The sequence below is a fragment of the Pygocentrus nattereri genome, chromosome 10 (genome assembly GCF_015220715.1).
Source record: "Pygocentrus nattereri isolate fPygNat1 chromosome 10, fPygNat1.pri, whole genome shotgun sequence".
In the NCBI taxonomy this organism is placed as follows: Eukaryota; Metazoa; Chordata; class Actinopteri; order Characiformes; family Serrasalmidae; genus Pygocentrus; species Pygocentrus nattereri.
In genome coordinates, this window is record NC_051220.1 from 4015001 (window position 1) to 4032005 (window position 17005).

The following is a 17005-nucleotide window of genomic DNA, read 5'->3' on the forward strand; positions in this document are numbered from 1 at the left end:
ACACACCACCACCACGTCAGAGAATGCTGAGAATGACCCACCACCCAAACAGTACCTGCTCTGTGAGGGTCCAAGGGGGTCCTGACCACTGAAGAACAGGGTAACAGAGTATCAGAGAAACAGATGGACTACAGTCTGTAACTGTAGAACTACAGAGTGTAGCTATACAGTAAGTGGAGCTGATCAGATGGACAGTGACTGTAGAAACAAGGAGGTGGTCATGATGTTATGCCTGATTGGTGCATGTTAGCACGTTTACTCAATCAGGCAAGTGGACAATGTTGAATGTATGCTTTGGAAGAAATATAATTGTATTATATAAGGCTGATACAAAATCAGCAAATCATGCCTTATGTTTAATTTTATGATCTTTATATCATCACACTGAAAGACGATGTCACTGATCTTATATCACTGTGGAAAAAGCAGAGTAACTTCCCTTCCAGAGCTTCCAGAGCTGTGCTGAGGCCAGAACTGGGTAAAGCCAAACCGACAGCACAACACAGTGGAGTAAGCAGTGGTGAAAGTCTCCACTGCGGCTTAACACACAACAGTGCAGAGCAGCAGCGGGAAGCTTGTAGCCTTCATGGAAACATGGACAACTCACACAGGCCCATGACAGAACTACCCAGGAGAAAGACAGCCCTTTTCCCGTCTTTAACAGAGGGGCGCGAGATGAAAGAGGGGAGCCTGCGGAGAGGACCTGGACTCTCAGAGGTTCCCCGACAGGCTGAGAGGCAGCTGGGGCAGTCATTTAGCCAAGGGGAGGATCTCAGCTGTGTGTGTGAGGATAATGACGGGAGAGGAGTGACTGAGGAAGCCCGCAGGAGCGAACTGCATCAATAACTATACAGCGCACACGGGTTTGTTTCTGCGCACCGAGCTTGGATTAGAAATTCTGTTCAAACTGGGACAAGGAGGGATGGAGGGAAGCAGGGAGCGAGAGAGAAGGAAAATGTACAGAATGTGAGTAAAAGACAAATAAATAGCAAAAGAGAGACAGAGTAAAAGACAATGGGAGACATATTAAAGCGGGAGCTGGAGTTTATCCCAGTGGTCACTGGGCGGAAGGCAGGATACACCCTGGACAGGTCACCAGTCCATGACACACTTTCACACTCACTCATACCTAGGGGCAGTTTAACGTATCCAACTGGCATGACCGCACGTCTTTGGTCTTTGGAGCACCCGGAGGAAACCCACGCAGACACAGGGAGAACATGCATGAAAGGAGACAATCAAAGGAAAATAAGTGGGAAAAAAATGGAATTCTTTAAATTAATCCTTTAATGATTGGAAGATCTAGAGAAAAGGGGACTCCTGACATCCGTGCAAGACCTGCTAGACACCAAAACTGCTCCCCTCATATAAACACTGCCTAAAGCTTTCATCTTTGAGGGAGAGGAGGAAATCAAGCTGCTTCAGCTCTGAGAACATCCACGAGTGTTTCTGGCCAGCTTTCCACGGTGAAGACAACACCACTATGGGTTGGAAAGGATGTGTAGCTGTCAAGACCCTGTTACTGAGAAAAGGAAACGGAGAAAAATAAGAGGAAAACCCCTCACGCTGCACGCTGCTGGTGCTCTCTGAACAACAAACGGGCCTCCCCAGAGTTCAGATCTCAACATCACTAAATGTGTTTGGCATTACTTGAACTGTGAGAAGCAAAAAGCAACCAACTTCTAGGACTGAACTTTGGTGGGGTGGGAAAATATTCCATTTACTTCAAAACGTAACTTTATTTAATGCGCGATGGTTAAGCATGAACACAAACTAGTGTCGAAATCCAAGCAAGGTTTAAGACCCAAGACAAGACCAAGCACAGTTCCCAAAAAATGACCTCATGTGGCAACAGAGGCCAATACGTTTACTGAGAAACACAGTGATTACAGCCACTGAAGTGGACCACTTCTATGGTACTTCTCAGAGTTTTTCACAGTTTTTCTTTCAGCTCTATGTACCAGAAGACAACCCTGTTATTGTGCGTGGTCATTGGTGAGAGGCTTTTGAGTGCATGTGGGATTGTAGTGGTGATAAAAGTGATGATGTGGGACAAACTGTGCTGGTCTTGCACGTTCACCTTATTTTGCGTGTGTGTGTCCCTCTTATACACGAGGCAAATCAAGGGTAGGGCAAATTCAATCAAAGCAGCCTATATTTGGATCCTATAACCTAGGGTTGAAGTGCTGGACAGCCTGGCAAGGCTGGTATAGGGTAGCTAATTTTACACACTTCAGCCCTAAAGACACAAACATATCAACTACAAAGCAGCTCTGGCAAACCACACCAATGTGATTTGACTTCTGACAACAAAGGAACGCTACAAGGCCATGGGAATCAAACACTGGTTCTATTTATAAAGGTTCTGGTGTGTTTTCGATCAGATAGCTGGGTTGTGGGTGATTTTACACACCTCTTTTTATGCCCAGACTTTCGAGGCTGTAACACCAGAGCCGGTTTATGGGGAGCCTGGCCACTTCCTATTCCCCACATTATATCGAAAACAGGACTGCTGAACAGAAGGGGGCGCCCGCGAGTGAGTCAATGAATGGGAGTGAATGGAGCTCAACGGCTAAAAACGACAATTTAAAATAGTTTCTAATCACTCGCCCAGAACATTTCATTAATTTTAGAAAGCAGAAGGACGCATTTCACTAAAATAGCACAGAAAACTGACCGGTAGGTTTCCTTTTTTCTATAGGAAACGGGTTTTGGGCAGCCGGTGTTCGGGCTTTGCTGCTAGAGCGTGAAGATTGATGGGCGAGCGGAGCAGCTCATTGGCTGTTCGCGCTCACTGACGTCATGAACGTATATGAGGCGGCGTTTTAAACTCCTATAGCTTGAGTTTAAAAGTTTAAAAGCTCTTAGAAATACAACAGCAGTGTTAGAATGTTTTATGCTGTTCAGGAAATGACTGTACAACTTTAATTTTAAAATGTCTAAACATTTATAAACTATGATTTTAATCAAATGCTCCATATCAACCCATTTATTTTGGACTGGCTCAGAAGCTAGGCCCCTCTAGGGCTTGAGAAACCCAGAAGACACTGCAGAGTAAAAATAAATCCCTCTCTACAAGTTCTCTGGTAGTACACATCCCGCCACTGCATCAGTGGTTTTAAGAAATGCCCTTTTCTCTGTCGCTGGCCAGGGTTGGAGGTGATTTAGGAGAAATAAGTCTGAAATGGCTCCATTATGCTGGGCTTTGGACTGAAAACAGTGATTACAGCAGTACAGTTCCATTCCTGCTGTTTAGTCCACATTCAGCAGGGCACAGAATGAATCAGACGCTTGCACACGACGGCAAACAGCTACCACTCATTTCCCCTTTAAATGGAGGCGAAGTCGATTCTGCGTTATGACACAGCCGCCATCTATTGCTCATAAACCATCACGGCAGGCAGGACAAAGAGGTGTGCTTTTTGGGGGCAAAGAGAAGGCAATTTGTTTGTGACAAAACCAATATAAACACAGCGATGATGTGTGTCTGTGTGTGTTTCGCTGCGGTTTAGGTGGCTTATGGTGCAATCTCAATCCTCGTAAACCACCAGACCAGTCTAGAGAATAAATGGAAGGCTAGTGAGGAGGAAAAGCAATTTCTCTTGACATGGAAAGAAGAGCACGAGGAAGAGAAAAGGAGGCATATGAGATGGTTTAAGAGAGGTAAAGAAAGGGGGAGAGCTGAAAAGGACGATTAATCTTAACGTTTACTGCATGAGAAACGGCAAACGTGAGTCCATACCTTTCTCTGTACGTAGTCTTTTGAAGGAGTCGGTCTTGGAGAGGCCTGAGTCAGAGATGACCTTCGATCCCAATTTGACAGTGAGGTCAATGGAGCGGTAGCCTTGAGGAAGCTTGCGTTCATACAGCAAGGTCAGCAGCTGGGCCAAGGTCATCTCCGCAGGCAACGGCTGACCTGGGAGCAGAGAGGAGAGGGTCAAAAGGTCCAATCTCAAAGGAGGTGTTAGAGGAGACACTTCTCTCTGTGGAGTAAATCTAACTCGATTCTTATGCAAACTCGCTCCGTTGCGGAACGGCCAACATCTGTGCAGTAACACCCCCCCGGTGCTCTTAAAACCCTCTGATCAGGCAATGACCAGAGGCGTCGGGCCTCAGGGAGACGTAGGGGTCGCATGGCTCACTAATGAGAGTTTAAGCGCTAATTTCTGGAATCGTCATTCAGGGGACAGGACAAATGGACTGAGGTTTGGTCACTCTGGGCCTCACCCTTAAAACAGAACAGATGCTGAAGTGACTCACAGTTAGCCCAAAGTCGACTAGAGTATGGAAGGGAGAGAAAGTAAGAAAGAGGGGAAGAGTTCAGACACAGGCACTCTTCAGAGCACATTAATAAGCAAATGGATTTGGCAATGCTGGAAAAGTTGGAGGTGTACACTTAAGGATTGGTACTGAGAACCGATATTAACCCTTGTGTGGTGTTCAGGTCTGTGGGACCCATTTTCAATGTTTATCAAAAGGAAAAAATTGTGATTATTTGTTATTTCTACCCCAGATTCCTTGGCCTTTGCTCATTTTCTGTGAAGAACACAAAATAACGCATTTTCAGAGCCTTCACACATGTGGTGTTGCGTGAACCCATTGGAGGTAAAAGCATGGAGGTGCGGTGTCCTTCATTCTGTTCTCCTCCTACATGGCCTGCTGATTGTGTGTGTGTGTATTTTTTATATTTATATATATATATATATATATATATATATATATATATATATATATATATATATATATATATATATATATATATATATATATATATACACATACATACACACACATACACACACACACACACACACACACATACATACACACATACATACATGGGTGTGTGGGTAGGTGTGGACGGACAGGCTGCTGACTGGCTACAGCTGCTAAAGTAGAACCCTACACTGACCACTTGTGATATTTTAAACATCTGGTATTTTTATGTAAATTGTTATGGCTGTAATAATACAGTGGGTCCACCAGACCATTGAGTAACAAAAGCATCAAAATCACACAATAGTTAAACTGGTATTGGTTCCTGACTGGTCAGTATCCAAACATTGATAAGCTCCCAGACAAATGGTGCTGCTGTCTGTATTTATGCAATGCTGATTCATTCTACACAGCATTCATGGCTTAAGACGCTCAAAAGCAATGCAGCAATTTCATGTTGGTGACTATACAGGCGCTTTAATAATGACGGCTGTACCTTTTAAGGTGGAGTTGGAACATTTAAACAAGAAGGTCAGGCAACATCAGCATCACTTTGAAAGCACACTCTTGGAAAGGATGGTTCTTCAAGGGTTCGATAGTAAAGAAATCTGTTCTGTAGAGAACCATCAACACTCACTGAACTTTCTGTATAACTGAAGGGTTCTCTGCATCATGACAAAGCTCTATGAACGTGCTATACGGTTCTCTATACAATCTTTTTGAAAAGAGTTCTATGTAGGACTCAAAAGGGTTCTTCTATTGTTACAAGCTTGACATGCCATACATAACCATTTACAGCGTATCTGGCGGTGCACGTCAGGCTGAGGGTGCATGTCTGCAGCCAGACCCTTCACACTGCTTTAGAAACTACACTGCCCCCTATGCCTCCTTCAGTGTACTGCAATATGTTAGTACGACCATACACTTAAACATTCAAGTAAACATGTTTTTAAAAAATCTATTTTTAAAAATCAACACCGCCAACTTTGCAGACGGATGGCAGCAAATCTACTGTGTGTGTACGAATACCTGGCAGTAGTTTGTGGTAAAGGTGGAAGACAGGCACGCTGATGGTTTTGGCAGAAGAATCGACTCCTGAAGAGGACGCCAGCTTATCACTAAGCACTCGGCCTCGCCGGGAAGGGGGCCGTGGAGGGGTCGACAAGGCTCGCTTCGACTGTGACTTCAGACCTGCCACACCCAAATATAAACATTTTGCCATGTAAGAAAAAGCACTGCAAACTAGACCTTATTCAACACTAAAAACACACACACAGAGAAAGACAGCAAGCAGCTTCCATGAAGACGGCAAATATAAACCCAAACAGAAGATAAAAACATGAGCCCCTCAAACCTGCATGCTCATCTGATCTAAAAGGCCTGAAGACTGAAGAGAACATCATATAAAAACAGGCAGATAATAAGGAGACTGATCTTAATGAGCACCTGAGGCCACCACCACGCTGTAGTTGTCCTGGAAACCATTGTCGGCCTTCATCTTCTCCTTTTCCTCGTGGTTCTTCTTCTCCTTGTCCTCCTTCTGCTCATTCAGCAGCTTGGCCGTGATGCTTGGTGTGTCTGCAAACAGAGAGATGCATGATTTCCTTATTTTTTACACAGCATTTTTAATGCAATATGTATTTTTTGTATTTTCATGCAATGGGCTGCTTTTTTAATTCTTCTACTCCCAATTCCTTCATGTGCTTTATCTTGCTTGCATGTGGATCCTATACATTTTATAAATCTTCTGAAAAGTGGTCATAATTGTATGTGATCTCTATACAAATAAAAGCAACTTAACGAATTTGGGGGAAATACCTAACCTCTACTCTAATATACTGAAACCACGGTTAAAAAAATAAATTACAAATGCAGCTCTTGTGATTTCACAATTTAAATATGATTAATCTTCCAGCCCAAATTTGTCTGGAAAGAAGTGGACATTCAGAGAATGCGAATTTCAAAAGGACAGCCCAAGATTAAATCTCACGGTGGCATAATGAATTACGAAATGAGCAGGTCCTCTTGAAGTTCATGTTTCTTAATCAGTGGAGATAAGACAAGGTTTGGGAAAAGATAAATGAGCTATTTATTAGCATCAGTGAAAGGACTGGACAAGAGACCGTGGGTTATAATAGGCTACATTCAGTCAGTGTTCACAGTGCCACCTGAACCGATATGGCTATCGGGCTGTATCTGTAACCTTCAAGGTCTCAGGGGACCGGTCATCCATCACACCCACAGCCATATATACACTTGTGAGCAAATGCAGAGAGAGAGAGAGAGAGAGAGAGAGAGAGAGAGAGAGAGAGAGAGAGAGAGAGAGAGAGAGAGAGAGAGAGAGAGAGAGAGAGAGAGAGAAGGGAACAGAGAGAAAGAGAGAGAGAGAGAGAGAGAGAGAGAGAGAGAGAGAGAGAGAGAGAGAGAGAGAGAGAGAGAGAGAGAGGGAGGGAGGGAGAGAGTGAGGGAGAGAGAGAGAAGGGAACAGAGAGAGAGGGGGGAACACAGAGAGAGAGAGAGAGAGAGAGAGAGAGAGAGAGAGAGAGAGAGAGAGAGAGACAGAGAGAGAGAGAGACAGAGAGCGAGAGAGAGAGAGAGAGAGAGAGAGAGAAGGGAACAGAGAGAGACAGAGAGAGAGAGAGAGGGGAACAGAGAGAGACAGAGAGAGAGGGGGGAACACAGAGAGAGAGAGAGAGAGAGAGAGAGAGAGAGAGAGAGAGAGAGAGAGAGAGAGAGAGAGAGAGAGAGAGAGAGACAGAGAAGGGAACAGAGAGAGAGAGAGAGAGAGAGAGAGAGAGAGAGAGAGAGAGAGAGAGACACAGAGAGAGAGAGAAGGGAACAGAGAGAGAGAGAGAGAGAGAGAGAGAGAGAGAAGGGAACAGAGAGAGACAGAGAGAGAGAGAGAGGGGAACAGAGAGAGACAGAGAGAGAGGGGGGAACACAGAGAGAGAGAGAGAGAGAGAGAGAGAGAGGAACACAGAGAGAGAGAGAGAGAGAGAGAGAGAGAGAGAGACACAGAGAGAGAGAGAAGGGAACAGAGAGAGAGAGAGAGAGAGAGAGAGAGAGAGAGAGAGAGAGAGAGAGAGAGAGGGGAACAGAGAGAGACAGAGAGAGGGGGGAACACAGAGAGAGAGAGAGAGAGAGAGAGAGAGAGAGAGAGAGAGGGAGGGAGGGAGGGAGGGAGAGAGGGAGGGAGAGAGAAGCAGAGAGGGAGAGGGAAGCAGAGAGGGAGAGGGAGAGAAGGAGACAGATAGAGAGAGCGAGAGAGCGAGAGCAAGAGAGCGAAAGAGCGAGAGAGGACAACACTATGCAGTCACGAAACCCACACAAATAAAAGCTTGTGTATTTGACCTTGACAGTCACACCGGGCTGCAAGTATCTAATGGGTTTCAAAAAGCTTTGGAGTATAAAGAACCGGCTGAGAGAGCGCGAGACTGAGGGTGAGAGAACGAGCTAGCCGGAGCGTGTGAGCACACGGTCAGTGGGTGTTCTTACCAGAGACGTGGTCCAGTACTTCAGCCAGCGTGGTTGAAATGGGCAGATGAAGCTTCCGGAACTTATGGCCGGCTCCATACATGGGGTGCTGGATCACATGACTGGTGGCATTGATCCGCCCTTTGTACAGCTAAAACAAGAAAACAGAGGATGAGAAAGTTAGATAAAATCAAAAGAGAAAGCGACAGAATTAAAGGTAAAGTACGTGCCAATAGGAGCACAGATTCAGGACCTTATCAGGACACATCACTCCATTCATTTTCAACTTCCGTGAATCAATTCCACGTTACGGCCTATCGGGCATGTCAACCAATTATCTTCACTAGGCCCAAGATATTAGCTCAATCAGTGTAATCACTCCTGTCAGGCTGCACTTGATTTCTCAAGCTTCTTTAGCCACGTAGACTGAGCGGATACCGCCAGTCATCCTCTCCTCTTCCTGCCCTGCACGTCTCCTCCGTGTGTTCATAAGAGGTGACATTGTCTTTCATTAGGTATGACTGTAGCATGAGCACATGGCTCAGACTGACGCGATTCTACGCCCGGCGGGTGACGGGTGTCACGATGAACGTGCGTCAGTGCGCGCCATGCTACCGCAGCGCCGTGCTGTCATGAGGAATCTTTCTCTCTTCCAAGCCTGCAACCCAGCTCTAACTGTACCTGTACTCTTTACCCATCCCTCTCACTCAACACACCTTCCTAACCCCTTCAGCTCCTCGGGACCACCGGTGCCTCCAAAACGCTCTTCGTCAGGTTCTTCATAACGTTCATATTCCATAAGCTCCATTCAGAAGCTGGGCGTCGTGTGAGGCTGTAGCTCTTCTCTCCAGTCTAATAGACGGTGATGTCATTTTAAACCCTTATAATAAAAGAAGCTGAACTTTGTTTTTCTACTGAAAGTCGACCCGTTTTTCCCCAAATCTGGGCTCTAAACTATAAACAGACGGCATTGCCTTTTAGCACTGAAGCACATTATCCACTAACCAGCCACCACTGGTAACAGATCACTGGACAGCTCAGCAGACAGCTCGATGTTTCTAGGACAAAAGCACTAACTGCCATTTGTGTCCAGCTGACAGATGTCCACGCTCTGGCTAGCACTGTGCTGAATGATGAGAGTCCATCCTACTCATCCGGAGAGAACGAGGCCAATTGTCTTCGCTTGAACTCCCGGACATGGATAGCTGTGGCATCATCAAGGACCTCCCAATCTCCCAATGACATCATGCAGTTTGCACACCTTGCTAGTAAAAGGTTGGACCCTCTTTTGCCTTCAGAACTGCTTTAATTCTTCATGTCAGACTTTCAACAAGGTGTTGGAAACGTTCCTCAGAGATTCTGGTTGGTGATTTGAGTTCCTGTTGCCTTTCTATCATCTGGAACCAGTCTGCCCGTTCTCCTCTGACCTCTCACATCAACAAGGCATTTTCGTCCATGCAACTGACCGCTCACTGGATATTTCCTCTTTTTCGGACCGTTCTCTGTGAACCCTAGAGATGGTTGTGCGTGAAAATCCCAGTAGATCAGCAGTTTCTGAAATACTCAGACCAGCCCGTCTGGCACCAACAACCACGCCACGTTCAAAGTCCCTTAAATCCCCTTTCTTCCCCGTTCTGATGCTCGGTCTGCACTTCAGCAGGTTGTCTTGACCACCTCTACATGCCTAAATGCACTGAGTTGCTGCCGTGTGATCGGCTGATTAGCTATTTGTGTTAACAAGCACTAATAAAGTGGCCAGTGAGTGTATAACATCACAGTCAGGGCTGGGATGAAAGTACTGGGAATACAGAAACTACTATATCCACTATTTAAAAAAACATGACATTATTGAAGTAAATACTTGCTTAATTAATTAATTAAGTGACCCTTATTAGCCCCACAACGGAGAAATTTCACCTCCGCAGTTTAGCCCATCCGTGTAGTGAAACACCACATACACACTAGCAAACACACACACTAGGGGCAGTGGGCAGTGAGCACACTTGTCTCCGGGTGGGCAGCCCTATCCACAGCGCCGAGGCAGCAGTTGGGGGTTACGCTGTTGACACAGAGTTCAAAAAACTAAACTACTACAATTTCACATACAGCGCTGCACAATCAGCCTCTCTTCGCTACGAAACACAGCTGGTCAGAGTTCTTTAAGGGCCGACAATATCCTGACGACATCCTCAGAAAAGCACACGCAACATGACAATTTACCCCTGCAATAAATATCATCAGTGACCATCCACAGCATAAGCCTCAATTACCTGTGAGCCACACCGGCCTCACAGCTCCAACGCAAAACTTTGCAACTCTGATCCAAACATGTTTTGGCTGATCGACTGCATGTGTAACGGGAAAACTGTGCAAGTCTGATTGTTTGCCAGGCCACTCTTGTGTTTTTCCTTCAGGCAGGCCTCTAGGGCAGTAAAACATTTCTTTCCCCTTATAAGTGGTTAAGGACAAGACTAGATTTATGATCATTCTGTTGCATTACCGCTGCAGCCAGTGCAAAAGGAAAAAGAAATCCGTACAGGGGCTCAAAACGGGTCGGCTTCCATGTGATTTACAACGAGAATGTCCCACTACATAAATAAGACGATTAAATCTTTCATCTTTATATGAAACCCCGGCATCAAAGTGTTTCTAAAGGTGTACAAAACCCCTTTAGAAAGACATCAGTCTTCAAGAGCGACGTGTCTTTGGGAGGACGCGCTGGATGGTAAGACTGTGCGACACTATCAAATTCTTAAACATTAACTTTTAAGCTCTCCTCCATCCCCACTGCTCTGCCAGATGATTAACCTGTACTAAAATGCAAGCGGCTTAGAAGGAGCTGTCCTGGCTGTAATTTACTACAGGAATGACCTGCCCAATTACACACGGCAGGTTGGAAAAAGGCAAAAAAATAAAGATGTCTGGACAGTAGCAATTTGGCAGGTGGACAGAAGCCAGAACTGGGAGCGTGGGCTGAGCACGACTCTGTTCTACGGTCTCTCGTTTAAAGGAATCCGATTCAAACACACCAGCATGGCCAACAAGCCGCTTATAATCTCATTGTGTGCACTGGGGCCTTTAGCAATCACTCAATATTAGCAACATAAGCATTTTCAGGTGAAGGATTCCTTTAAGGCCGCATGACAAGGTTTAGGGATGAAACTCGGAAGAGGACTTCATTCCCAGCTTAGACCAACTCATAAAAAGGGAGACATCCAGCTTTAAGCCTGTTAGAATCCAGGGAAGGCCAATTAGGGGGGGTGGTAATAAGTATCTATTGCCCCCTAGTGGACAACTGGGGTATTAAGAACAGGAAACATTGGCACCTCCTCAAAAAAAAAAAAAGAAAAAAAAATAATGAAAAAGAAAATAAGAAAAACAATTATATTGACTATGATTAAAATAAGCTTTGTATCAAGTTCTACATCAATTATGAGTAATGTTTTATTTTACCCATTCTTAACCTAGTCGTATGCAAAGATTTGGGCAGATTTGTATCTGTACTAGATAGAAGTAGCGTATTATATCTATGCTATGATTTAAAAACAGCAACTTATGTTTGATATCGAATACGAACGAAGTAGTTGTGCTCCTTGGTTAGACTACCTTTTCACCTTTTCACTCGGTCATGGTCAGTATTATTATTATTATTATTATTACACAATTAGTGCTATGAACAATAACACAGTTACTTTAAATAATAAACACTGGGTCACTGGAGTCACTTTAAAATGTATATATTCTTCCCTTGTTTAATCTAAATATATTTGTACAGTTTTTATATGTATTCTGTGTATATTTAATATATTGCAGTTTAAGTATTTTCTTTCTATTTTTATTTGTACTGTGTTTTCTTTCTGTCGTGACTACCTGAGCTTGACATCATGCATTTTAATGTCCTGACAAACGAAACACACCTCACAAATGTTAATAAACTGGAGCCGACAAAACTGGACAAACAGGATTAACATGAGGCTGTGTGTGTGTGTGTGTGTGTGTGTGTGTGTGTGTGTGTGTGTGTGTGTGTGTGTGTGTGTGTGTGTGTGTGTGTGTGTGCGCACCCACCGGGCAGGGGGACTGTAGGAAGACTGTAACCTTCTCATCCTCCAGCATGAGCTGCAGGAAGAGTCGACGGATGAAGCCAGAGATATTCCCCGACACTGGAACATTCCCCCGCTGTGGAGCGGACTGGAACAGCTCACACAGAACCTGTCAAAAACAAAGTACAATTGACTGTTGGCTAAATGATGATTGGCCCGCCTCTCTGCCAATCACAGTTGCCTCCAAACACTCCTCCTTCCTTCAAAGGAAGGAAAAAAGCTTGGACAGAACTGCTCAAAACAAGCCTGCAGTGAGAACAGCAGCGGCAGTAAATCAGTCAGAAGCATTAAACTAAGAAACTGTATAAAGGTATCAGTGAGAAAGATGTAATGCCTTGACATGCGCTATCCGGACGGTCTAGAGCAGAGGTGTGAAACTCGACCAGTAAAAGGTCCGTATTAAAAACTCTCAAAACCTGAGGGGCAGAGAAAAAAATGTATTTTTAATGAATGTTGTGCTGTAACCGAAATGTATTCAAAACAGGGAAAAACTTAAACTGTAAAATACAGACAATCGCAGCAGAGCTTAAAATATTACATGGGCACTACTGAAAATTTAAACGTCCCCAGGTGCTCAGTCGTTTCTATCTGCCTGAACTACACACCTTTCTTTGCTGCAAGCTCATTAAGACTTGGGCTCAATTTCTCAGCTGAGGTGAAGAGAAGAGCTTATACTGGTTGAACTGCAGCTGAAATGCATTCGGTGGTATGACTGGTGTGGAACTGCACAGAATTCGGTAGAATTGAGGTGTAACCACTGTCCCATACACTGTTCTTGGGGTGGGAATATCTGAGCACGTGACATTACCATGTGAAACGCTCTAATATTAATAGAAAATGAAAAAACATCTGCGGGCCAGGTAGGACTGTGTGCGGGCCTGTTCTGGCCCACGCCTCGTGTTTGACACATGCGGACTAGAGGGTGGTGTTGCCTTTATTACAATCTTAAACGTCTTGATTCATTCAGAATGTTCCAAAAGAAAAGGTTTTGGATTAATCTGCAAGTAGGATGACACTTACAGTCCAAGGACAAAACTCTTAACAGGCATAAATACAGTAAGAAATCTCTCCTTAACCTGGCTGCGGGCAGCTTGCATCGAGAGAAAACAGGACTTAACAGGACGGCACAGCATTCGCTCACTGCGATTAAAACACTGTGCGCAAAGATAAATATCAATGCGCTTGCAGCCATTCTTTGCATTGCATTATTAATGTCTCCTAAAAGTGTAAAAGATGACTCCTCGGGATCTAATACTGCTCCAACTCCAGCGTCAGCTTTAGCTCATCTGAAGGGTCACCAGTCCTTAAAACCTCATCACCACACATGAAAATCCAGCTGACTGGATCGACTGACTACACGACATCCTGGTTTGATCAATGTAAACACTGTTTTAGATTCAATTTTTTGTTTGCCTTAAATTGCTCTAGACATGTACTTTGCCAGTTCTATATCTGCATTGATCATCTTGCAAAACTAAGTTTTAATTCATAAATAAATAAATAAATACATAAATAAATAAATAAATAGAGTTTGATCTCACTTTATTTGGATAGCCTAGTATAGTCGCCAACTATCTGTTGAAACTCGGTGGATTCTAAACAGCGGTGGGGACAGGGTTAGGGCTAGGACCAGGGTGAGGGTTGGGTTTAGGTTTTGGGTTGAGGTTAGGATTAAAGAAAATGGTCATACTTTATTTGGATGGTCCACTATAGATGCTCTACAGCTACTTCAATCATTGAACTTTCTGGTGATCCTCAGTTGATTATCAACAACATCATAGTTAGGAGCAGATGCAGGTTTTGGCTTGAGATTAAGGTTAGGATTAGGTTTAGGGTTGGATTTAACAAACTCTTCCACACTGAACTTCAAGTTCAGTTGAATTTAATGGATATTCAGTTAAATACTACTGAAAGGCAGACTGAGCATCTATAGTGAACCATCCAAGTTACATTCAACTTCGAGTTCAGCGGCATTCAATGACTGTTCAGTTGAATGGTACTTAAATATATACTGAACATTTACAAAGAATCTACAGTGGACCATCCAAATAAAGCGTTACCAAGATTCAATTCTGGTCAAATTCCTAGAATATAAGTATCTACAGAGCATCTAAAGTGGACAAATAAAGTTCCAGATTTAGTCCTCTGTGTGCTTAAATTTACTACATTTCTACTACTGAACTTTTTATCTTTTAGCACAAGTGCTACTAGTCAGCCTGTACTGAAGGTCCAATGGGTGTAGTCACATCACTTAAGCGAGGTGGGAATTTTACAAACGCTCCACTAACAAGTCAGCTTCAGCCAACATTACATACTGCAGCCTATAAAATCAGAACTCCTGGGCCTTGGTGTTGCATCATATTATAAGATTGAGCTCAATGTGATCTTCACCCCTTTCAAGGTATTACAAATATCATATTTAACATACACACCTGTGCCATGAGTCTCTGGTTATTGGGATGGCAGGAGATGCACTGCAGGAAGAAGGCCACGGTGGCGTTCTCTATGGCAGTCCTTTGCTGGGTGGTGAGGCCATTGCTCCGCCCTGTCGACGCCAGCGTATACCTTGATCCAGAAGGCTGGGGTGCGGGACCAGCCTCAGAGGTCCCAGGTGAGGCTCTGTGTCCGCTGTTAGCCGCTCCACTAGCGCTGGAGTGGCACAAGAGGAAAAGGAGCGATGTCCAGAGTGGGTTGACCTCTGGTCCTCCAAGCCAGTCCTTCATAGCATGGCTGTTGCCCACCTGAGTGGATGAAAATGCATAAGACAAAGCACAAGCTTATCCACACTGATATCATAAAAGGGCAGCATGACACAATAAATAAACACAATACGTCCAAAAGTGTCTAGACACGTCTTCATAAACGCTTCTTCTTCAGTGACATTGTGCCCCCTCTACTGCAGTAACAGCCTCTGCTGTTCTGGGAAGGCCTTACACTAGATGTTGAACCACTGCTGTGAGGATCTGACTGCATTAAGCCGCGTTGCTCGCTTCAGATACTGATGTTGGCTGATCAGTTCTGCATTATAAATGCCACTCCAGCTCTTTCCAATGTTACTGAAAGGCGCTTCATCTCTTCAGAGAACACTGCACAGCACAATGCTGGGGGGCTTTATACCCTTCATCTAACTGACACTGGGACTGGTATCTGTAGATGCGGTTGCTCCACAGTGTCACATTCTACTGATAATGCGTTTTTTCTTTTCCTGCAAGTTGCTAAATGCACTACTTGGAGGGGGTGTTTGGACACTTTTGGACATACAGTTCACACACACACGATAAAAAAAACAGCATACTTCTGTGAGGAAGCGCAAAACTGGTGCAGCTAGGTCAGGGGACAGCTGCAGCCGGCTCGACGATGAACCAGAGGATGAGGGGTGATTGTGCTGGGCGTGGCGTCGATCTTGCTGGCCAGCAGGAAGTGGCAGGTCGGCACTGGCTAGCAGGCTGCAGCACAGGCTGGCCAGGCTGCGCACCAACAGGGCAGGCAGCCCCGAGTCCAGCAGCTGCTGGATGGCCCCAGGAGATTGTGAGGCCGCAGCCAACGTAGCTAGCTGGCACTCGGTCAGCGAGGCGGGCGAGCAGGCGTGTTTGGAGTCGTCCGTTAGTGAGGAGGAGGCGGCGGCACCGCTCAGCTCTCGCTGCTTCTTTCCATCGTCAGTCATGGCCAAGCGACGCTGTGCTTGTGCTTGGGCCTGAGCTGCAGGAGGTGCCGCCAAGCCCATCCAGGACATCAGTAGGGAGAAATAGGTTGGGTGGATGTGGCATATGGAGCACAGGAGGCTGTCCACAGCCTTCTTCAGAACCATGTTGCAAGGCAACGACATGGACCAGTTGTACAGCAACCTGCAGAGAGGGACAAGTAAGATAACTTGGGCACTAATCGAGCTGGATTCGTTCACTTCAGGAGGGTTTATGATTTATAAGGCATATGACTAAATGATTACTACAGTATAGTAGCTGTACTTCCTGAAGTCACTGGACCGCATGCTGTTTTCACTAAAATATGTGAGTTCCACAGAATTGACTCTGGGATAAAGTACCTACATTTCCCTAAACTTGCCAAAGACTGCCTTGAATGTTTAAGTCAGTGTTATACAACAAACAGCATTCAATAACATCACTGGAATACCATGAGGTCGGTTTGAACTGGGCTACTACTACTGAGGGACCTCTGAAGTCACCCACTTCCAGAAGATCACTTACTCTGAAATTATTGTTGTCAGACCACAAACACTCCAGATAATTCATTCAGGGATTCGATTTGCAGATATCAGTGAAAAACACTAATTTAGCTCAAATTAAACTATGAAACAGGGGCATCAGACCAGACTACAGATCTGACGTCCCCGACAGTTGAGGTCAAGTATCTGTGCCAGACAATGAAGCCCTATAGCAACACAGGCCAATAAGACGACTCCGTAGCTCACCTGCTGGACAAGCCTGGCTTTTGGCACAAGATACACAGCTTCACTAAGAAGTCCTGCTTTGTAAACTACCTTCATAGCACAGCATTGTTCCAAACCGGCTAAGGACACGGTTTCAGTTCAGATAGAGGCCTTTCATTTTCTTTATTCTGCTAACAAGCTTAGTCTGGGACTCCGTTCCCTTTTCTGCAAACCTCATTAAAAATGAAAAGAAAAAGGCAGAAAGAAGAAAGCCTGCCTCTCACACTACTAAAGAAGGAAAACACACCCTGGGCTTCAATCTCAAACG

The 17005-nt window shown here is 44.9% G+C and overlaps 1 protein-coding gene across 11 annotated transcripts in view; it reads right to left on the bottom strand.

The window, feature by feature from the left end:
* The window catches only part of birc6 (baculoviral IAP repeat containing 6), a 193601-nt gene that overhangs the window by 101792 nt on the left and 74804 nt on the right, over positions 1–17005 (bottom strand). For all 11 annotated transcript variants that reach the window (XM_037542199.1, XM_037542191.1, XM_037542197.1 and 8 more), the window contains exons 55-61: positions 15586–16135; positions 14723–15031; positions 12256–12399; positions 8212–8341; positions 6163–6294; positions 5746–5907; positions 3743–3916 (exon numbers count right to left, since the gene is read on the bottom strand). In XM_037542199.1, the coding sequence (XP_037398096.1) occupies positions 3743–3916; positions 5746–5907; positions 6163–6294; positions 8212–8341; positions 12256–12399; positions 14723–15031; positions 15586–16135 (1601 nt within the window). The remainder of the gene's footprint in view (positions 1–3742; positions 3917–5745; positions 5908–6162; positions 6295–8211; positions 8342–12255; positions 12400–14722; positions 15032–15585; positions 16136–17005) is intronic.